The sequence below is a fragment of the Esox lucius genome, chromosome 6 (assembly GCF_011004845.1).
Source record: "Esox lucius isolate fEsoLuc1 chromosome 6, fEsoLuc1.pri, whole genome shotgun sequence".
Lineage (NCBI taxonomy): Eukaryota > Metazoa > Chordata > Actinopteri > Esociformes > Esocidae > Esox > Esox lucius.
The window spans coordinates 14,590,100-14,614,469 of NC_047574.1; the positions used below are offsets into that span (position 1 = coordinate 14,590,100).

Genomic DNA, 24,370 nt, shown 5'->3' on the forward strand with positions numbered 1-24,370 from the left:
TCCAAATAACTGTAGGAAATTAGCAGCCTACTTGGACACTTTTGGCCAGAACACATACTGTATGGCTCTTTTGAACAGAATGCCACCACTTTGTATTTGTTTCCTGAAAGCAGTGTCATACCAATACAATAAAGACTACATGTTTCCATTCCATTATGGTCCTTTAAATGATTAGAAAAGGCCACTCAAAACAATTCTGCCTATAGGACACAAAAGTGACATGCCATTCAGCCTTGTGCTTCATTTCCTATGGTTGGGCAAGGAGGTATGGTAGTGTGGGCATGGCACCCTGAGGCCTGCCCACAATGGCAGGTCGGCACTGGAAGCTGGTCTAGGTCAGTTGGAGGACCAGCACTGTGGAGGCTGTGGTTCAACTCACAAGACTTCACATTCCCACTGGAATGCGATCATGCCGCTGCTAATGAGAATGCTGCTCATCAGCGTCTGACCAGGCCAGTGTGGTTAATGAGTTGCCCTCACAGTGGATCAGTGTCAGCTAGAAGGCCTAATGACAATGAGCCACCGAGTGTGTCCCACCAGCCAAACCACCCGCCATTACCAGCCACTATCCCCGAGCCCCTATCACGAGAGGATCAGGCGTTCTCCATTAAACACTATCTGACAGTCACTCTCAGAGTGACTCGGCACAGACCGCTAAGCAGCGTCACATAGCTATGCTGAGTGAGACTCTCCCCAGACCCAAGCACGGAAGCTTCTCTGTGTTGATTGTCCCAATGGGATAATTGTAGATTGACGGCGTAGACTATGGTTTCAGTGTCTTGGTGTTGTCAGAAATAATTAATGTAAGGTCGCTTGTTGAATCAAACCCTAGACCGCCTGTTTGGAGAGGAGAAGATGCACAAATTGCACCTGGCTGCAGACCAAATAACCGCACCTGGTTTTCTTGACCACGCTGGCACAGTTTGTTTCAAGTGAGAGTGCAATCCGACCCAAATAAAGGAAGTCACCGAAAATGGATTCCGGTTTGGATTTGCAATGTTTCATTGGATTAGTAAGGCAGTCGTTGACATTGGCTAGCTAGCGTAATGAGTGGTGGAGGACAGATGAGCAACAGCGAAGTGAGAACACATCTCTGGAATGTTGAGGAAGGTTTATGGATGGATGAGGGTGGATTTTAACTAACAGTAGATCAGTGCTGTGTCAAAGCAAAAAAATAAAAAAATAAAAAAATGACTAAAAGCATAAAACCTAATGGTACTAAATAGGAATAGAAACAAAAGTATCAACCCTGCTTTTATTCGGACTTTGCAAATGGCCAATAGCTGAGGAAAGGTGAATCTAGTCCTTATAGGAGTACTGAGCACACAACTGAATCAAGCTAATGATAGATGTCTGAAGAGTATCAGCTGGCAGTTGGGTCAGGCACTTGAGTTGTACAATCAGTCAAGCTGAATAATGCCATTAAGCACATATTGCCACTTTTTTGTAGATTCATTACAGGTAATCGAGAACCTCTGATTTAGTGTTTTGTGTGGTGTTAATTATGTCCTTTCTGTAAATTTCATTGTCACTGACCTTATGTAATAATAACCGAGCCATTTTGCGGGCACTATGATCCAAACTGACTGAATTTTGAATGGGTGGCACTGAAAACTGAACCAATGCAAGTGGCATGCTCTGCAAGCTAAGCCGTACCGGAGTGTCTTTTTGTGTTTTTCACTTTGTTCCATACTATCGTTATGTACATTCTGTTCTTTATCTTTGAATAGAGTGTTTCGAATGCAAGGTAATGAACCCTAACAGGCATTAAATTATATATCCATGTGGATCCTGTGTAATGGTTGTTGAATAAGGTTCATGCTTGTTTCAACTTGGAGGCAGACTTCTAAATTGCTTTACGTGTGATATTTTGCTCTTTCATTAGATTCTGAATAAAGTTAAACATTATCATAATACCATGACTCATTTATGATTTTACTGCCTTTATTTATCTTTGAACGATAAAATATTTCCCAAATGAACATGTTCTCATGCATGTAATTTAGATTAGAGGAGAAATTATTTCTCTGATAGGTGTTTTAATTTACACACTGAGCTTTTGCACTACAGTGGCTAAAACTTTATCAGGCATGAAATGTAACATATTAAAACATGTTGAAAATTATTGTGAGACTTCACAAGTCTCCCACTTCACTTCGCTGTGAACTCACACTCTTCTTCTGTAAAACAAACAGACACACAAACACCCAGCCATGCATGCTCGCTGGCTCACTGACACACACACACTCACTTTCTAACTGTCTTCTCATGTCATTCATAACAAGCCTGATTGCTACTAAGTTGACCATGCTATGTATAAAGTTTGCAAATAATTCACAGCATGGTCAATATATATACAGTACCAAAAGTCAAAGATTGGTTAGCAGCAAGCGACAGAAAATTATGAGAAACAAACTAAAGATGTTAAAGTCACAGCCTCACTTTATCCAATTGTAACTATGGGATCAAGTAACCACCCATTTCTTGAAAGATGATTAAAGCCAATAAGGTGGGTAGGATTTTATTCTGGAAACTCTGCTGACAAGGTTTTGCCTGAATTGTTAAAGCAACATCCTGTTTGAAGAGCAAAATGTTTTCCTGATCATGGAAAAACCTAAACACTAGCTTGATATGGTATATATGCATATTCCGATGCTTGGTTTCATTTTACATTACAGATTTCTAAACTGGTTTCTTTAAATGCTTCTAAGCACTGTATGAAGGCGCTCCGTGAGGTGTCCTTCCCTGTTGCAGTGTCATGTGTGTGAAATAGAACTGTAACTACACATCAGCGTACTTACCAATGAACCACTGTGACATATGCATTGCAAGTGATTGTGTTTCCACTATGTAAAAAAGGGTTATTTAAGACATCAAATAGTTTTATTTCACATGTATTTTTCTTGATACTCAAAGACCTAAATGGCTTTCCATACTACACTCTCCCCTTTACCGAGTATGTGAAACTGGCTGAAGTTTACTGAAGACTCTTATGGTATAAATAACAAATACTGACATTTGCCCGAAGCGGAGGGGAGACACATTGGCTTTGATCTGATATCTGCTAATTCCTTTAACTCGGCGTGGCGGCTGAACAATATGCCATGATTTGTCAAACATAATTTCCTTTTGTCTTGCTAAGGCTTGATATTTGAGTTGAAAGGAAATTAAATTAAGTCCTCTCTGCTAGCCAGAATTACTTTTTTCTGTTGTTATGTTACAACAAAGACAAACAAGTATTTTATGGCTGATTATAGTCTTGTGCTGCCATGCCTGCAGAATCATTGTTTGAACACCTCCTTTTGAGTGTTTGAACACCTCCATTTGCATGTTTGAACACCTCCTTTTGAGTTTCAGAGACATTTGTTTTAGACTAAACGGACAGAATGACAGGCTGTAACTCCAGTGGCTACATGTGTATTGGATGTTAGTCAACATTTCAACAACCCTCCCCTACATGCCTGATGGGTATTCTGTCGCCTGGAACATTTGGTGCGTCCAGGAATGATTTGCACTGAACTACGTTTGTGCAAAACCTTATTGAACAGACATTGACATTTGGTCAGCATTGTTTGATTGGTGTGGCGAGGTGTAGCTTGATGCAATGAATGACTCTGTCCAATGCTGACAGCATTACCAAACCCTCCTCCCCTGCCATTTCTGAACTGGTCATTAAGTACAATGCACCTTTCATTCAAGTGAATACAAACTGATTATGTGCTGTGGGTTAAGCTCCTCTCTAGCAAGGCATCTGGTTTGACATGTTTGATTATGTTTGATTGATGCTGCCTGATTAGCTCCACCCAATTTGACGATTTTGCATTGGTTTTATGCAATGATTTAAAATGGATCTCCACCCCTTTTTAACTAATTTCGGCAATGGAGTTTATCATGCGTCCTAGAGGTTGGTTGTCAACAAGGCTATTGGCTGATAGCCAGTAGTTCATAGAAGCCATAAAATGTGGGCGCGAATGACACAGTGTGAACTTCAGTGTCATTCGCATTTAGCTGATATTGACTAACTTTTTTGTGATTGGGGTTTCCTTGTGATGGCCACTGTGTGTATAGCGCATGCTTTTAACTAGGATGCACAACTCTGATTTCAAGGCTCTATGGCAATGAACTGATCAGGTTTCATCTTTGATTGTGCAGACAGTGCATGTCTGGTCTGCTAAGCTTGATCAAAAGGCGAAAAACGTTGTGGTCCTTTAACCCCTAAATAGCCGATTTCCGTTTTCCCTGCTTGAAACAGTACTCCTCTTAAAGAGTTAGTAACCGTGATATGGAGGGGTTGATAATGAAAAGTCCTGCCGAGATATCTCCCACATGGCTTTTCCCAGACAGTGCCCTCAGATTTAAGTGCTTCTGCCTTCTGTATGGATGCAGACAAGGTGACCGGTCTAGATTCCTGCCGCGGTCCAGATGTTAAATGTTTTCCTAATCCCAGAAACACAGCCCTTGTGGCTCAGACAATCAGGCCCTTGTCATTGAATAGGACAGACGTTTAAAAATAGAGCTGCATTGAATCCCACTGAATCCTTTCTGTTACCCGTACACCAATGTCATATGGATGTTCCTCTTGTCTTGTTTTGTTGTTCAGCTTGTGCTTACTGATGCTGCTTTATTGAGTCCATGGGGTTCTTCGGCTGGACTTACTTCCTCGGACTGTGTCCCCCCCCACCCTAGTCCCTGATCCGTTTGTTTGTGTCTGTGTCTGTGTAGACAACCTACTGATTGACTACCAGTTCACCTTCAGCCTCCTCCAGGAGGATGACCACCACTACACAGCCATCAACTTCATGGCAACTCCTGAGCAGGTGAGTGATTCATCACACAGGACTCTCAGTCCTCCAGGGCCAAATGGTCTCATGGTGCCTTTCTGCCATGTTTTGTGGACATTTATTTTCTCATGCACATATTTTGATGTTAAACAGAGAATCCACGTTGGCATTATTTCAAGTCATCATAATGTTGAGACAGATGAGGAGTGATTTGTTTGGTTTATAGTAAATCCACGAGGTGCTCTTTGATTTTGGGTTGAAATGCTATAGAAGAAAAAGACAATGATGCTACATGGAAGACAATGCCAAAAAATATTTCCTGGAGCCAAGGTTTAACAAAGATCAAGGCACTCATGTGTGGTAAATTTTTTTGGGATGTGGTAAAAATATTTGTTGCTTTGGAATCCATTTTTTTGCCTCCTTCTGTGGTCATATTTTACAGAGCAACAAGAACCTGGACATGTCCATCAATGCATCTAATAACTTCAACCTCAACATCACCTGGTCAATTGGATCGACAGGTAACTTGTCTTAGCAGATCATCTTTTGTGGTCTTCTATCTGATTTGATTCTGCATGACCACGTTACACTGGCAGGTTTTTGTTTGATTAAGTTTTACATTCATTGTAATTCACATAACACTTCCTGCCCTGTTCCTGCAGGATTATTTTCCTGCTGTAGCAAACTGGCTCGAATTAAGATCTTACATCCCTGTACAGAGTATAGAATCCATTATAGAACAACCACTGTACTGTTCACCTGGGATATTAAAACAATCTCATAAAATATCTGTATGAAGTCCTACTCTCTATTTGTCATCTTACCCAGAGGGAATATTTGTACAATCTGGTCAGTGTCCTTCATTAGGCAAGAATTTATCTTCTGGAACACCCCTCTGGACAATGTTTAGTGGGACTATTTGAATTATGGCATTGGAGAATTTTGTTTTCTTTTGGGTGATTTCAATTAAGATAAAGTGTGAAAATGTTTTATTTTTCATTTTTTACTTCATTTCCATGGAAACTTCAGAGCTTGAATTTATAGGCCGAACAATTACAGTGAGTCTGTCTTATGGCACTGATAAAACGGTTGTGGTAATCTTTTTTTTATGGCTGTCCTATAGTCTTCCCCATTAATGCAGTATCCTCAATAATGTCTTCAATTTGGACCAATTAAAATATAAATGCATGTCCTTGCTCAAAGAAAAGTCCAATCTGCTTGCATATTTTCAAGCTTTATTTGGGCAGAAATTTAATTGGATACAGTTCTGGAGAAGACAGAACATAAGAAGGCTCGAAACAATGGTCCCTGGCACTTCTTTGTGTTTTACTTTGACCAATCTTCTCGTATCCCCTCTTGATGAATAACACCATTATCCCCCTCTAACCCCTATAGCTGGCACCATCTCCGGCGAGGAGGTTGCCATTGTGTCCAAGACCAATATCCAGGAACACAGAGACAGCTTCTCCTGTGAAAAGTTCAATTTCCGTGTCAACTCCAACATCACGTTCTATGTCTATGTCAGCAACTTCTCCTGGCCAATCAAGATCCAGGTAAGGCTCTGTCCACAGTGAAGGCATAAACCACAAACGAATCCTCATTAAGACTATTTATTAAATTGAATGGGCTGTCAAGGGGGTTATTGACTGGAAATAATTTGGAATGCAATTTTTTGTTCATACATAGTTGTTTCTCTGTCTTGAAAAAGGGTTCCATGGCCATAAGTGATTGTTTTTAATGTGATTAAACATAATTTAATTGAAACTCAATGTGAACAACTGAAGGCATTGCAGAAACAGCAGGACTCTCAGAACCCCTCTGTTTCTATAGCAATGCTAAAGCAACACAGAGTACACACTTCTGCCATAATTAGCTTGTATTATTAATTTGTAAGTTGTTTTTGTAAATGAAGAGATAAATGCTAATTGATCTTGTGATAGATAGCATGTTCTACTTCCTAGGAAGACAATTATTGTCCTATACCAAATAAATGCATATAATTACAAAGAGTCAGTTGTGAGTATAGGAATTATTTGATCAGCAGTATTAAATAGATCATTATGTGCTTTTGAACAATCACCACCTCTAAAGTATCCAAAATATAATACAATGTTTTCTTTGGATTTTATAATTTGGGCAATGGTGTCTATTTAACATAAACATGTTAAATATCTCCTGAAATCCTGGGCTGTCTCTTTAAGGCATTAAGTCTTGATAGGACATTGAGAATAAACTATTATGAAAAGTGTTTGGCAAAAATATAATATTTAATGATCCGTGAGTTTTGCAGTGTCGCCATCAATTATTTAGAATTGCCTTAAAACTGAGACAGCCGTACAAAATATTCATAGTTTAATCTTATGGTCCATAAAATTGAAGTCGACTTTAGTGGTGATATTTTAAGATGACTGTCACATGGAGTGTTATGATAAAATGGGCTGAAATCTGATGGAATGGATTGACTGTGAAATGTATTGTTGGTTAATTGACACGCCGTAAAGGGCTTCTAATAGCCTTGAACAAAAACATTGAAAATAATTATAATTAAGGTGTAGGACCATGTAAGTCTAAATGTGCCGTATTCTGAACTAATAATATATATAAATATATAATTAAAAATGTGAACAAATTTGGATGATGACGACGTCGCGGATGAGCCTTTTTTTCAGGGACACAAAAATGATTATTATTGGATTATCGCTGTCCTCAGCATCACTTGAAGTTCCTGACTTGTAGAACAGAGCAACCTACACGTGGGACTGTATCTCATCAGTCATTTCCACTGAGCGTGTATGAGCAGTCATTCAAAACCATCGTCACATCAGTTAGGCTACCTCCCTCTCTCCAAGACCTTATACACTGGGGGAAATCGTTGATCAGGTTTATGCATAACCATGAGGAAGTACCATAATAATACTTTTTGTTTGTATGGGAAGCACAAGACACCTGTTTAGGTCGTTCAACACAAGTTGCAAAGGCAACAAATCAGTACTGTGGGTTGCAGGCAGAGTCAACATACTCAACATCTGTTTTATCATCTCACAGGGCTGCCGCAAAAACCTTTGGAAAGGCCTAGGTTGACTAGTCAACCCTAGTTTAAAGAACACATTTGATCCCACCCGTGTGTTCTCACGAAAAATGGACTATTAATACAGATGAACACTTTCTTCACTGGACTAGATTGGTCCCTCTGCTGTAGTAGCCAATAGTTAGTTGATCAGACTGAAAAATGACTGTGTTTCTTTGCAATACAGCATGTCAGAGCAATAGGCTGAAGAGGTTTAGCCTGGCACTGCCAAGAGTAATGGGTTATAATGAATGCTAAGTCACATCAAACCAGAGGAAAGTGGAGAGCCTTGAGCTGTGTGCGTTGTGTCCAGCCTGCGTGACTGCACTAGTGCACGTTTTTAACAGCGTGCATGGATGTATTTCATACTGAATGAAAAGTGCATTTTAAAAAGCCAAGCCGTAGCGGCCATGAGGCGATGTACTCTTTAAAAGCATCCCAAAAACCTGCCACTCAGTATATTTTCTCCCGTTGGATCATTTTCAAAGTAGTCCAGTTAGTGGCAATATAGTGGACATGGCACTACTGCATCTCGCTTCTGTGCTTCTTGATTGACAGATTACATCTGAACTGCATTGTTAGTTCAGGCTTATTCCAACTAAAAGTTCCAAGCCCCTATTGCTTTTACTTTTGCTGACAAACAGCACATATATTATTAAATATACAATTTGATATTGATATATTCAAATAGTTGCATATATAATGTACATGTAAATACATATATAATTAAAATATAATTACAAATAAATAAATAAACATGAATTATGGCATTCATCTATTTATTTATTTCGGAAATATGGCCAATTGCTCTGGTACAATTTTGATATTAATGTAGCACTTGATTGCTGATTGTCTAGGTTCAGTCCATCCGTTTATCGATTGGGGCTCATATGTATTTCCCATTAATGCCATTTTCTCAGAGCTCCATATAGTGGAGATAGTAATGTGAGATGTTAATTATCATTATGAGCCCCATCCCACAGCCATATATAGAGTAATCTCAGTCTGAGACCCTGTCGTCAGTAACATGAAACCAGGCCCGGCCGCTCTCTTGACCTTGGTGGCTTCCGATACAGACACGTTAATGATGAGGAATTGTCCAGAGGATACTTACTGGCCAGTTTCAATAATGAACTACACACTTTTTGGGTATATTTTGTTTTAGGATGTGAAGTGTAAACAATTTCTGGTAACACTGTATTTGGACTGTCAATCTGTAAAGCATTTATACAGATTAACATCTGTCAGTGATATATTAATTTAATATCTACTAACACTAATGCTAACCCCTTAAACCACATCTATGAACTTCACCCTTTCCCTAACCCCTACACTGACACTTTCCAAACTTAACCCTAATCATAACCTTAGCAAGCATTTGCTTTGTTTTTGGTAGTTTGTTAATTGTACGGTATGAATATCTGACGCACATTTACAGATGATCATTTTGACTGTCCAGATAATGTGTGATACATTTTCTGTCAAATGTACTTCTGACCCTTTCTTGGGGAACCACCAATATGTACTTTTGGCTGACGTTCTCTATCAGAATACATCTTAAATGAGATTTCCAGATTCAGCTTTATTCTGGGATTTGCAGATCAGACTAGATGTCAGATATCTGGCAGAGATTCTGTAGGCTGGGGATAATACGCATTTGCCGGTCCGGGATTATGCCTGTTCAATAGCATTGAAATAGAATGAATATAACAGAATAATCATTGCCCTGGATGGGGAATCTAATACATTTCTTTCTGTTTTGTATGCATTTATTCCTTTCTAATATACAAAATCCAGGTTGAAAACTTCAGAAAAATCTGCCCCAGGGCTATGACAAGTATTCATTATTCCTCTGCGTCTTTTTCATTTGCAATCTGGAAGGCTTTTACCTGGCCTCTCCATCTTTATTTTTATTTTCAATTCCCTAACCAGAGTTAACCTTCCATTTTGAGTTTATTTTCTGCCCATATATAAGGGCACGTCAGTTGATCAGATGATCACAAGATTTGGCTCAATATTCGGTCCATGAGGTCTACCTAATATCAAAGATAATGAATTTCTAACAATATTTTACATTAAAGACTTTGACAGAAAGAATGACTTTTCTTTTTCCCTTAAATTTGGATTTGCAATAAGTTAACATCAAATTATTTTAAAATGGAGATAGTAGTGATCATTATTCACCTATGTAGATGTCCAAATCTACAATACAAATAATTGAGGTTTCAGTGAAGTGGACCTTAACTGTTAACTGTCATGTAAAAAACTGTTGCATGACAAACTGTTGTCATGTAGATAAGCAATGCATTTCCATGTTCATTTGTTACATATTTTACAGCGATGTTACTCAGCTTGTACTTTGATCGGTAGACAATGTAGGGGTCATGAAGCAAAATTAAAATCAACAAATGTTTATGAATGAGCTTGTTTTAACTGTTAGGTTGTGTTTTTAAAACCTTTTTCATGAAATCACCATTGATGAATCTGAACTAATTTCTATGTAACCCTGACCTCATTTCTATGTAACCCTGACCTCATTTCTATGTAAAGGTCACAACCAAGAACAGTGACGACCGAAGTTTGTTCTTTTTTTCAGATGGCTCAAACTGTTACAGAGCTTTTCTGACCCTTGTCTTTTTTCTGAACGTTTTACCTAGGTGAAACACAGCAAACAAGTGCAATGCAATACATGAAACTCTTATATACAGTGGGGAGAACAAGTATTTGATACACTGCCGATTTCGCAGGTTTTACCACTTACAAAGCATGTAGAAGTCTGTAATTTTTTATCTAAAACAAAAATCCAGAAAATCACATTTTTAAGTAATTCATTTGGATTTTATTGCATGACATAAGTATTTGATCAGAAAAGCAGAACTTAATATTTGGTACAGAAACCTTTGTTTGCAATTATAGAGATCATATGTTTCCTGCAGTTCTTGACCAGGTTTGTACACACTGCAGCAGGGATTTTGGCCGACTCCTCCATACAGACCTTCTCCAGATCCTTCAGGTTTCGGGGCTGTCGCTGGGCAATACGGACTTTCAGCTCCCTCCAAAGATTTTCTATTGGGTTCAGGTCTGGAGACTGGCTAGACCACTCCAGTACCTTGAGATTCTTCTTACAGAGCCACTACTTAGTTGCCCTGGCTGTGTGTTTCGGGTTGTTGTCATGCTGGAAGACCCAGCCACGACCCATCTTCAATGCTCTTACTGAGGGAAGGAGGTTGTTGGCCAAGATCTCGCGATACATGGCCCCATCCATCCTCCCCTCAATACGGTGCAGTCGTCCTGTCCCCTTTGCAAAAAAGCATCCCCAAAGAATGATGTTTCCACCTCCATGCTTCACGGTTGGGATGGTGTTCTTGGGGTTGTACTCATCCTTCTTCCTCCAAACAAGGCGAGTGGAGTTAAGACCAAAAAGCTCTATTTTTGTTTAATCAAACCACATGACCTTCTCCCATTCCTCCTCTGGATCATCCAGATGGTCATTGGCAAACTTCAGACGGGCCTGGACATGCGCTGAAATGAGCAGGGAGACCTTGGGTGCGTTGCAGGATTTTAATCCATGACGCCGTAGTGTTTACTAATGCTTTTCTTTGAGACTGTGGTCCCAGCTCTCTTCAGGTCATTGACCAGGTCCTGCCGTGTACTTCTGGGCTGATCCCTCACCTTTCTCATGATCATTGATGCCCCACTAGGTGAGATCTTGCATGGAGCTCCAGACCGAGGGAGATTGACCATCATCTTGAACTTCTTGCATTTTCGAATAATTGCGCCAACAGCCTTCTCACCAAGCTGCATGCCTATTGTCCTGTAGCCAATCCCAGCCTTGTGCAGGTCTACAATTTTATCCCTGATGTCCTTACACAGCTCTCTGGTCTTGGCCATTGTCGAGATTGGAGTCTGTTTGATTGAGTGTGTGGACAGGTGTCTTTTATACAGGTAACGAGTTCAAACAGGTACAGTTAATACAGGTAATGAGTGGAGAACAGGAGGGCTTCTTAAAGAAAAACTAACAGGTCTGTGAGAGCCGGAATTCTTACTGGTTGGTAGGTAATCAAATACTAATGTCATGCAATAAAATGCAAATTAATTATTTAAAAATCTTACAATGTGATTTTCTGGATTTTTGTTTTAGATTCCATCTCTCACAGTAGAAGTGTACCTATGATACAAATTAGAGTGTATCATATTACTTGTTCTCCCCACTGTAGGTGGAATGAAAAGCGTTTGACAGAAATTGAAAGATAATTTATTATGTTGCTACAGCAGATAGACAAGGAAATCTTGTATGATGTCACTAGGTCTCGTCTACAGTACAGCAGACTGTATACTGTCCAATAAGTAGTTTTTTTTACTTGTATAGTTATTGATTTTAGTTTTTTTAACTCTACATTTTTTTCAACCACAATCATTTTAGTATGCTGGTTGTGCTACTCAAACAATTGATTTTGGCCTTATAAATCACCAACAATACGAATGATATGGAATTGTTGACAATAAGATATCTGGGAATGTTCTTGTCTTGTCTAATAAAATTGCTAGGCTATATTTACTGTCAATATTGCTTTAACTTTACTTTTCAAGATAGTATTTTGGAAAACGTATTTGAATCCTGAAAGGTAATTTGTAATTTGTTGTTTTCCAGTAAAGTTCCTATTTATTTGGATTTTTTTCAAGTTGCCATATTTATGCAGGCAGTGCCATTTCTATCCACTTACTGTCTTGTACCAATCGGATCAGCTATTCTGCCAATAGATATGAGTTGAACTCTCAGCGAAGCATTTCATTTTTATTTCTTCTGATTTTGCTTATGCCTCAATATCCTAAAATGTGGCATTTTATAAGGTGAAACTTTTTTATCCTAAAGATTTATAATAAAGTACATTAAATCCTAGATGAAACACATCTATTCTACGACACAAATGTGAGGAGAGATGCATACAATGCTTTATTGTAAATTTCAAGTGTGCAAACATAACATTATGAACAGCAATGGCATTTACTCTCATGGCTAGCTAATATGATATGATCTGAAGGCCTGAAAAATTTCCCCTGAAAACATCTTATGGATTATATTAAAAAGACCCAGATGTTGGTTGAAAAAACAAGTGATTTTTTACGTAACCTATGTTTGGGTAATCCGTGCAACCCAATCTGTTGGTTTATTCAAGCAATCCAACTTGCTGCATCAAAATGTCCTAGGATGTGTACTGTCCACTAAATAGCCAGGTCTGAGTAACTACAATATAATTGGCTGTTTTTAAGCCTAGCATTTTTGGTGTATTCATTTACTGAGGCAATTCTATGCATTCTTTACATATTTCTCAATTTCTAAATATGTATGTTTTTCACATTAATGTTTGCATGCCAGACTCAAGTCCTCCTTCACCTCCCCTCACATAAGAAATTGTTTTATTTAAATTCAAATTAGCATATAGCCATGAGGACAAATTGCCGTGGCTACAAAGGGCTACATTAGCACTCTATTTCAGTTGAGCTGTAATGGGAAGTATTTTGGCCCATTGCTCTTAGGGAGGAAAGAGAACACCAGATGACGGGTCCACTCCCCCACCCACTCCCTTCTGTCCCCCCGGCCTCCTCTTTCACCCCCCCCCCCCCCCCCCCATTAGTGTGAGTATGCCCCCTGTAGCCGTATGACATCACCCCTGCTTGGAGGGCATGTCGGAGGGTAGAGTGAGCACCGCTGATTGTCTGTCCTGGTGGAACAGATTTTGATGGAATCTGTCACGGTGACCTTGCACCTTCTTCCACACTATATATATATTTACCATGACATTATACGTTACAGAAATGTATTTTCAGTTTCTCTCTCCCCGCTTTGTAGAGTCAGGCGATGGTGACTCGACTGGTCAAGGCAGTCTGAGATTATTTGCCACAAATTATGATGGGACATACCACCCTGCCCTGTCTGCCTCCCCTGATCGCTCTTTCCGTTTGTCCTTCTGTCTATATACCATTTCCTGTCATAAAGATTCATGTCATCAGTCTTATATCATTTGAGTATTTTACTGCATCTACTACTGTTTCTTTTCTGGTTTAACCATTTTGACAGAAGAAACGTTTCCCAGTACCACTCATTAGAACTTGCTCCAACTTTAAATTGCAAAATAATTTTGGAGTTACACTATATCTCGACAGGATTATTTCACTAAACCTAGCAAATGTGTGCCCGAGGTGGTAAAATGATAACAGACCATGTATGGCACATTTTGTCAATCTCGCCCCAGCACCTTCAGATGGCCTTCATTGTGTCTGTTTAATGAAGGTTGTGTGTTTGAAGTCCTGGCCCTATCCATTATCTATCTCACCACCCTGCCACCCCACTGAAATAAAGGCTACATGAATTCTGCCCTCTTATTGATCTTCCCACTGACTCCAGCCTAGTCAGGCCTAGTTCAGCTGATTAAATGGGTTTTAGTGAGGCAGCCATGTTGTTACCCTGAGTCTGAGCAAACAATTGCTCCGTGATTAGATTTACTCCCAAAACAGAGTCACTTATTTTACCTCTCAGTGGTCATCATTAAATAGAATGCCTTTCATAATGTAATTGAAGACAGTCGCTGTGCAGTGTACTTCAACAGCCACTCGCCTCCCGATGATGGAAGTGACAAAGTGTCCTTTATTGGATAAAAGGGAAACTGAAACAGCATACGTACACCATGGCAGAATCTGTATCTGATGATGTTCTTATCAGGAGAAGATCCTCTTTCCTGTGGATGTAAATGGAGAGGACAGGTTAAGTGCCTGTATACAGATACGGGAAACTGAAAGATGTCATAATACCAGGACTGTTAGTTCATAGCTGCTGATTGAGAGTAGAAGTGACTCATGGTCATTAGCATATCAACCGGACGCAATATAGTTACGTATGAATTTTAAAGCCCTCTTTTATTCCACTCAACGATTTCCACTCTTTGTCTCTTTACCGCAATCAATAAAAAGCATATTATTCTTAGATTGGTCGCGGCATTAACGTGCACTGCTGCAGACTGTTCTGTCCATGAAGATAGTTTGTCTGGGTGACTCTGCAGCTGTGGCTGATGGGTAGTAGTCTTCCTTGTACTCCCGACCCATGTGGGCCTGTTTTTAACCTGTCCCCCTGCAGTTATAGAATTTCCCAGGGACACGGGCATGCAGAAACCTGTTATGGTGGCTGTTAGCAAGCCACAGGTTCTAATGAGTTATCAATGATGCTGCTATCACATTAGGAGGTAGAAGCAGTGAGTACAGATAAATGTATGACAGAATCAGCGGTATATGCTGGTTCATGAAATACTACAAGGTCCAACATTTATAACAAATGTAGATACCGTCCTGGAACAAAATGGCCCAATAAAAAGGGAGAAATAGGAAAACAGTTATATTTAAATAATTTCTTGTGTGTTGTTCTGTGCTTGGCTGTACTAATTACAAAAAAGTGCAAAAAAGGGTGCTCCTTCACTGTTTAGTTTGCCTAGATTAGATGTACATTACCCCAATGCACAAATTAAATGTAGCTAGAAAAAAGGTCTCAAACACTCCAGTTACTGACAAGAAATTACATTAATATACTTTTACTGGTAGAAATAACTTTTTCCAATGATAATTTCATTTTGACAAGCGACATGCTTTCTTGACTTTCCACTCGATATGGCCATTAGTTCTATGAAGGACATCACTGTTCACAACAGTAGCCACGTCTAATAGCGGTATACGTTTCACAGTAGAAATTGCTAGCGAGAGATCTCAATTTTTAGCTTCTAAACCTGTCCAAAATAAACCGTAAGGTAATTCCCACAGGGAAAGTTTGTTTAGCAATAAGCAAGACACAAAACAATATAATGAACATACTTATTTGCCTTCTTGCTATTTAGATGGGTTGTAGTCTGTGACACAATCAGCAAATACATTTTTCAATCCGTACGCATTTTACCAGGATATCTGGAGAAGAAAGTTACTCCAACTGAGTTCAGAAGATCCAACTTTGACAACTTTGCTCAATGCAACACAACATGATTACATTTATTTTCAGATTTCGGTCACCCTTCAATATACCATATAGTGTCATATAGAGAATCCTTTAGCGCGCAAAGCACATTCCCATTCTCCTTTTGGACAGTTATGGGTGAAACATATCTCCCTTACCTAGAAATCTCTCAAACATGCTAAAAAAAGCATTTTTTTAAGGACAGCTTTACACTGCCCAAAAGGTTCTCAGTTGATAAAATGATCTACATTATGTGTCTTTTTTTAAAAATTCTGAATAACATGTAGCTGTGGTATACATGGGTTTGGAAATCCTCAGTTGATGGCACTTACAAATTAATTCACATACTTTTATATAAACTGAGAGGAATCAGTGGAAAACGTATTGGTTTAAACGGAGTGCACTTAAAAGCTGTCGGAAGGTCTAACACTTGGTTGAGGAGTCCTAGCATACAGTGTAGGTGGACATCGTTCTCTTCTAATGCGTTGCTGAGGTCAGTCGGTTTCCTCATGAATATGCGAATGAGGAAACCGCACACACACGCTTTTTCCTGTCGAGAAGCGCTTTCACACATTCTTTCAGTCTTTCTTTACCTTATTTTCACTCACTTCTTTTGGTGCTTTTTCTTGTTCTTGGACACGTGCCGTCTCACCATTTACAATCACTAGTTAACTAACACACCATCCCCCTGGTAATCCGCTAAACCCCTTCTCTCTCCATCTCTCTCTTTTATTGATCAGCTGAACTCTCTCCTGCTGTAGCTTTTAACAAGCGTCTATTCGCCAGGCTTTGGGAATTGAGGACAGCACAGTTACTTCACTGCCTCTCTGTGACAGTCCCACGAGGGCCACTGTAGGCCTAACGTAATGACTCTTCTGTCTTAATTTGGACCTCTGGGCCTTGCGGTCTTATCAGTTACTTCGGAGGCCTGTGAGAATGTCTTCTCTTCCTCTCTTGCTTTTGTCTCACTCGTTGTAATTGCAACTCAAACAGGATACTGCTGAGCTTCAGAGGGCACGGTCACTCAATACATTCTTAACGTCGGGATCGCCAAACAACAAGTTGATTCAGTAGGAGAGCATCCGTGGCCATCTTAAAGTCAGAGGGGACACAGTCAGTAGTCATGGAGGAGTTGATGAGGGAGAAAGCCTCTAAAGATGGCCAGGAGAAAAGGGGAGGAAATGTGGTCAAGCGCACGTTACTGGGTGATCCGACGTCACTAGTGGCAGGATTTCATCTGTAGAGACCGGGGAAAACAGAGATTAATGCATAGATTATTTTGGTATGTGAGGGTCAAAGGTAAGATATTCAGCTGCAAGTGCTATGAGACATTTGTCTTTATCCTTGTTTGGACAATTCCACTGCTTGACAAGAATACTGCTTACAGCTGTCACTTAACGGAGGATTCAGTACTAATGCTCATTAATGACTGCCTACCGGTGGCCCTAAGGGGAAAACCAGCTCTCCTCATAATAGAATTTGATGTTTCATAAAGTGCTGTAAAGATTTCTTAAAATGGCGCCAAGTTTCGTGAACTCTTGCAATGTTTCATTAAGTGCCACGAAGTTGTATGAGATTTTGCAGTGCTTCATATAGTGCTGTGAAGCTTCATACTGTGCTGCACGGTTTCATCGAGTGATGCACATTTTCTTAATATTCCACTGGGAGTGGGCTGCACAGTACAGTATCACTATATTAAAAAGAACGTCTCTTATTCAACACCACAGAAGAACACCAATGAGTCATAACGTCATGTGACTAAGGTGTTTTGTAGATGTTGTCCCCTGAATTTGCTCGTTGTAGAATCAATGTAATTAAAAAGTTACTCTTCATAGAATTATTCATAACATGCCTTGGGTTATGGCGTGCTCATTACAATAGAAACAGAGAGGAATATAATACAACATTGTTGTCCATTAGTTAACATGTAACTGCTTCTGTGTGTTCATCCTTAACCTCTGAAATACACATGTATGTTTACATAGGGTCTGCAGCAGTGCAGGCATTGGGAAAAGTTTACTGCTGTTGTAACCTGTAGTCATAGTTAATAATGCTTTAATTACTTAACTATACCAACATCACTGATATTGCTTTGTAGTAAATTAAAGGTCTCCACTGTACCCATACTCCTTTAGTGGAAAGACCCAGGGCAAGACTGTTTGTAGCTACAAAACACCTGATTATTCGAACCTGCAACTTTGATCATTTCAAACTGTCACATGAGTTGTCCTAACATGAAGGCATTGTTCATTCATTTCAACTTAACCTGCTGAAAAAATATGCCTTAGCTTGTCCAAACTGCCAGACCTGCCCTAACAACAGTCCTAATTTCCCCTAATGTTGTACCGCTACTACAATGCCATTACTGAATCTATGGCTGTTATTCAGTTGTGCTATGTAAGCTAACTTGTATCGTCACAAATGAAACACTATGTCTACCTTGATTATGACATTTTGGCACTGTGATAGACTAATGTGCTATTGCTTTGGTTTCAACCAGGGATGTGCCACTTTTGTCCTGGAGGGCCAATTCCTATCTGTCTGTCATATCCATAATCCGCTGCAATTAACTACCAAAACATGTTTTGGCCCTTCAGGCCTCTCCTTGTGTTTAAAGCATGTTCAATTTGCCAATAAATAACAAAGCTGGAATAATACACACACTAATTTGAACTTGAGCGGGAATAGTACCTGAAACAGGAAAATAGTACATTGATATCAAATTACAATAATAGATGACAAACGCCATATTATATATGTATTTGCAGTACAATGAGGCACACCAAATCAACATTTCATCAATGTAGCTATTGTTAAGAAAAAGAAATCCACAGCATATTGACATGTGTGTGGGTAGCCTCTTCTGGTAATTGTGGGTGGCCTCTTCTGGTAAATTCTGGTAATGGTAAGCTGTCATTATTTCAACCTCCTAGCCTAAAATATGCATCAGTGACAAAGTATAGTCTAGTTTCATCATAAATGGTTGTTTGTTGTTTCCACAGTTTTTCACAAGAATATGGAAATTGAACATAACAATCTTTACCTCCTGTTTGGGGCGAATTATATAATTATTTTCTATTTCAGAGCCTGCTTAAATAGAAAACCGGAAATGTCTAGCCATGCATTTAATATGTATTTTTTTCTTAAATCATTTTAAATGTTTTCCCTTAGTGAGTAGGATACAGATTCATGAAGTCAGCTGAAGCTTTGTGTGGGCTAAGACTATTTTTGGTGGGTTGACAGAAAATTTACAAAATGCTAAATTATCAAAACAACAGAAACTAGACACCAATCAGCCATAACATTATGACCACTGACTGGTGAAGTGAATAATACTGATAATCTTATCATGGCATTTGTCAGTGGGTGGGAAATATTAGGTGGCAAATGAACATTCTGTCCTCAAAGTTGATGGGTTAGAAGCAGGAAAAATGGGCAAACGTAATGATCTGAGCGACTTTCACAAGGGCTATATTGTGATGGCTAGACGACTGTGTCAGAGCATCTCCAAAACTGCAGCCCTTTTGGGTTTTTCCCGGTCAGCAGTGGTCAGTACCTATCATAGCCCTTGTGGGGTCAGCAGTGGTCAGTACCTATCATAGCCCTTGTGGGGTCAGCAGTGGTCAGTACATATCATAGCATATAGTGTAGTCCAAGTAAGGAACAGCGGTGAACCAGCGACAGGGTCATGAGCGGCCAAGACTCATTGATCATGTGGGTGTGAAGGCTCGCCCGTGTAGTCCGATCCAATAGACGAGCTACTGTAGGTCAAATTGCAGATAAAGTTATTGCTGGTACTGATAGAAAGGTGTCAGAACACACAGTGCATCGCAGTTTGTTGCGTATGGGGCTGCATAGCCGCAAACAGGTCAGGGTGCCCATGCTGACCCCTGTCCACTGACGATAGCACCTACAATGAGCACATGAGCATCAGACCTGGACCCCGGAGCAATGGAAGGTGGCCTGGTCTGATGAATCATGTTTCCTTTTACATCACGGGATGTCTGGGTGTGTGTGCGTCGCTTACCTGGAAAATACATGGCACCAGGATGCACTATGGGAAGAAGGCAAGCCGGCTGAGGCAGTGTGATGCTTTGGGGAATGTTCTGCTGGGAAACCTTGGGTAATGCCATTCATGTTACTGTGACACGTACCACCTACCAGACCATGTGCTCCCTTTCATGGCAACAGTATTCCCTGATGGCATTGGCTTCTTTCAGCAGGATAATGTGCCCTGACACAAAGCACAAGTTGTTCAGAAATGGTTTGAGGAAAACAACAACGAGTTCAAGGTGTTGACTTGGCCTCCAAATTCCCCAGATCTCAGTCCAATCGTGCATCTGTGGGATGTGCTGGGCAAACAGGTCCGATCCATGGAGTCCCTACCTTGCAACTTACAGGACTCAAAGGATCTGCTGCTAACGTCTTCGTGTCAGATTCCACAGCACACCTTCAGAGGTCTAGTGGAGTCCATGCCTGGATGAGGGCTGTTTGGCGGCAAAAGGAGGATATTTTTTTACACAGTATTACACAATATTAGGCAGGTTGTCATAATGTTATGGCTGGTGGGTACTTACTGTAAATATATACATTTTAAAACCAATGTATTTATAACTTTAAACCTGAGCTGTATGAGGAGGTGTTTGTTTGTGTTTTACTAATCCTGAGAACAGGATAATACTTATAAACAGCAGTGTTTGTTGTTATCCAGGGCTAACCAGGCCCATAGCCCCTGTGTTGCCTTACTACAGTACTAGTGTTATAAAAAAGACTCCCTTTCATGATGCCAAAAGCATACATTTTTTAAATATTTGTTTGTATTCAAACAACCTAAATCAGGGTATTTTTAGTAGTTCCCGAAGAGGTCCCAGGTATGTTTTGTATTTAATAAAAATTAATCTAACTAGAATGTATTCAGATCAAGCCAGTTTGAACGACCAGATCTACAGAAACCTTAGTCACAATTATTTGTCGTGTTTCTGTGGTTTCCAATGTAGGTATTGTTTAATTTTTTGATATGTGGAGTAGCCCATTCCTCAGAATATTTTGATAGTTTGTAGTAGTTCACCAAATTTCACAGCACTTAATGAAACTTCACAGCACTTTATGAAACTTTGCAGGATTTTATTAAACTTTGCAGCACTTTATGAAACTTTGCAGGATATTATTATGAAAGCTGGTTTGCCCCTTAGTGCCACCTAGCATAGGTGAAACCACTTCCCTTTTGATAGCAGCACTGAATGCCAAAACATTTACAAATAAACCCTTAAAAGTAGTTAATTTGTAAAAAGTCTAATTATGCTCAATTACCCGTTCACAGCTATAGTTGGCTATTAGGAAGCTAGATAGTTCTTGAAGTAGCTGGACCTAACTATGAAGATACAGTACTAAACAACGGTAGATAAAGAGAAAAATATGTATCACAACCTCGTATCACTGAAATAGGCCTGGGAAATGGATATATATATATGGACAATATGTAAAACCACTAGCCCTCAAATAAAATCACGTATTACATATATTTATTATGTATACATATGGATACAGAGGTTTCTATTCAGTTTGGCAAATTAGTACAATGCATCTATCAGCATTACGTTTTAAATTGATCTAATTATACCTTTAATTTACTATTGACTAAGTTATTTGACCCATTGAGCACTCTGTTGAGTGAACATATAACTGTATAATCTGACATATCAATCCTGTATTCAGGTCTGCGCTTCCCACTCAACCGGTTTCTAGAAAATCTTCTGCTAACAGCTAGCCCGATTAACTCCACCCACCCTCAGAGGTCCAGTGCTAACAGAGATGTGACTGCTTTTATAGCAATTTTCCTGCCTTGCCTCAAACCACGGCTCCTCAGCCATCCATCACAGATCACACACCATCAAATTTGACATCTACCCACTGTAAAAAAAAGAAAGAAATAATAACTGAAAGGGGTCAGACTCACAGCTCTGCCATTTTCTCAAAGAGCTTCTTAATGGAACAGAGTAAAAGGTGGATGGGTTTTGTTAGAGTCAAATTCCAGGGGTGAGTGCTGAGATTTCAAAAACCAACCAAGAATGATTCTGGTTTATGATGGAGGGATTTTGTCCATGCCAGCAGCTGATGTCAGGAGGAGTGATGTGGGCGATTTGCTTGAGTGCCAGCGCCAATGAGACCTGGCGACAGCGCTGCTGCCATATGTCTCCTGTAGAAGAGGGCCAGGCCCGCAATGCATATCGATTTTTGTTGCTTTCCCAACTGCGGCTGTTGTAAATTGAAGGGCTGTCCTTGCCAGCGTGTGTCAGCTGTGATGTGAAGGGGCGGTCACATGTATGTGTATGGATGGGGGGGGGGGGGGTGGGGGGGGGGGGGGGGTTCGGTGTACTTGAGGGCTGAGTGCATTGACTGCAGACCAGGGCTTCAATCCGATATCACCCTTAATGGCGCGTCCCTCTGGATAGAAATTGGCCTTTCTCAACGTTTTTTCATTTGTAGGCAATTTCACTAGAAACATACATGCCAGTAAATCACTAAAAACCTTCCTACCCCGCCAGCTACCCTCTGTGGTATTCTTCAAACATGGCCTGATGTTTGACCAGTGAAGTGCATTTATTATTCCCTAAGAGCCTTTACTCACCTTTAATGTATTGTAACTAGAAATAGCAGAAATGTCGTCCCTGCGTGGAACAGTACACAATTCCCCGCTTCATGTTCAATGTGAGGAGGATATTAAAAATGAAGAAAATCACGGCCCTTCTATTAGGTCGACTTTTGCTCTGGGCTTGGTGAAAAGAATGGAAAATCAATTATGCCTGCAAACTAATCCTATTTCTGTGAACAACTTTTGAGGAGTTATAGCTGAAGGCAGTGGCTTTGTGTTCCCAGCAGGCTCTGTGTGGCCAAACACTGTACATGGGGAATACATGTGGCGAAGGGAAAACAGTTGATCATCGTTTCAGGTTTCCGAGTCAACAAAACGCAATGATGCTATATTTCAAATGGCAATGTGGTTGTGAGGTTGTTTTTGTACATAGTTTTAGAAGTTGTGTGGTGGGAGACTGTCTGTGTGCTTACTGCTATGTATTGTGTAGGACTTGGTTTAGCAGGTCATTCATCAACAACATAAGTGTCATGAGCTAACCAAAGACAATGCAACAATTGAGAATAAAATAGATGAACATACCAAAATATGCTTTAGTCTGTCTCAGCTTTGGATTTACTGTAACTTTGTCATATACAATTTAATAAAGTGATCTCAGTGTGGGAGGTAGATTTGGTCATGCAATTCTTTCATAACAATCTAGTAATTGAAGAGAACATATGGTGCTGCCGCTAAAGCAATTTGCATAGCACTGAAAAAGTATCAAACAATTCGTAGCCACCACTAGCCTTAGGTGAAACAGATACTCATCTACAAAACAGTTTCACATTAGTCCTCGTCACATGTCTCAGTAAGTTATATAACCATTTCTAGATTTTTTTTTTTGGTGTCACTGTTCACATCAACAGCAAAAAAAAACACTACATAAGGACCACGTAAGGTTTCCCCCTTTATGCGTTTGGCACTTTTTGCTTTAATCGTTAGTTTGAATGACTGAGTAATTTGGGTTGAGTGGCCAGAATCCACTCACCTGATGTCACTTGACAGTCAAAAGCCCTAACTGATGATGAAGGTAGAGGGTAAAAGTACTGTGGAACTTGTGGTGTACATTGAAATGAATCTTCCTGCTGTTTACTTTTATTTCAGCCAGTCACTAGTGTTATTACTCCCATTGTGTCATTTTGGGGGGAGGGGCCTATCACATGGTCTCCGTTTGTCTGTACATTAGTTAGTATGTGCATCATTTGCCATATCTCAGACGCTGTTGGCTCAATTTTAGTTAACCTTGGGTGAAGGATTTGTCTTGGCTTAGAGATCCAGCGTTTATACAAGTACACTGATTGCACCAAGGGGTCAATGTAGTCATCAAAAAGTGTTTTTGGCCACAATGTAGTGGACAGTCTGCCACCATTTTGACAAAACTTGGTGAATGATGGGCCCTTATGAAGGTTATAATATCTTTGACATACTGTGTTTTGTATGTTGATTTATGTTTAATGATCATTTGAACCATTGAACTTCTCTGAAGCATAGTACTTTTGAATCAACTGCTAATCTTGAATTCTTCGAACGGAAACAACTCACATACCCCTCCCCTCTCCCTTTTTTCCTCCTGTAGATTGCCTTCTCACAGCACAACAGTATCATGGACTTGGTGCAGTTTTTCGTCACCTTTTTCAGGTACGTGCCGTTTAGATTGAATGGAAAAGTATGTCATATTTCATAGTTAATCCCTTGTTGCCCAAACAACGATGCACAACAGAACGTTTCAGGATGTGTTCCATGTGTACGATCGGCATCTCACAACACCCACACAATCTTCCCTGTGGTTGTAGACATTTAATGAGTGGCTGGAAGGGAACATACCTAATTGTGTCTGCTGTCTCCAGGCCAACTTCTGCCAGTCATGTAGTCTCACTAAATGAGCAGCGTGTTGT

General features: G+C 39.9%; 1 protein-coding gene across 2 annotated transcripts in view; it reads left to right on the plus strand.

The window, feature by feature from the left end:
* atrnl1a (attractin-like 1a) overlaps positions 1–24,370 on the plus strand; it is a 247,344-nt gene that overhangs the window by 123,346 nt on the left and 99,628 nt on the right. For both annotated transcript variants that reach the window (XR_004575815.1, XM_010869853.3), the window contains exons 23-26: positions 4,723–4,817; positions 5,224–5,302; positions 6,177–6,334; positions 24,052–24,113. Coding sequence is in view for 1 of the 2 variants with exons in the window: in XM_010869853.3 (XP_010868155.1) it covers positions 4,723–4,817; positions 5,224–5,302; positions 6,177–6,334; positions 24,052–24,113 (394 nt within the window). In the remaining variant the exon portion in view is untranslated. The remainder of the gene's footprint in view (positions 1–4,722; positions 4,818–5,223; positions 5,303–6,176; positions 6,335–24,051; positions 24,114–24,370) is intronic.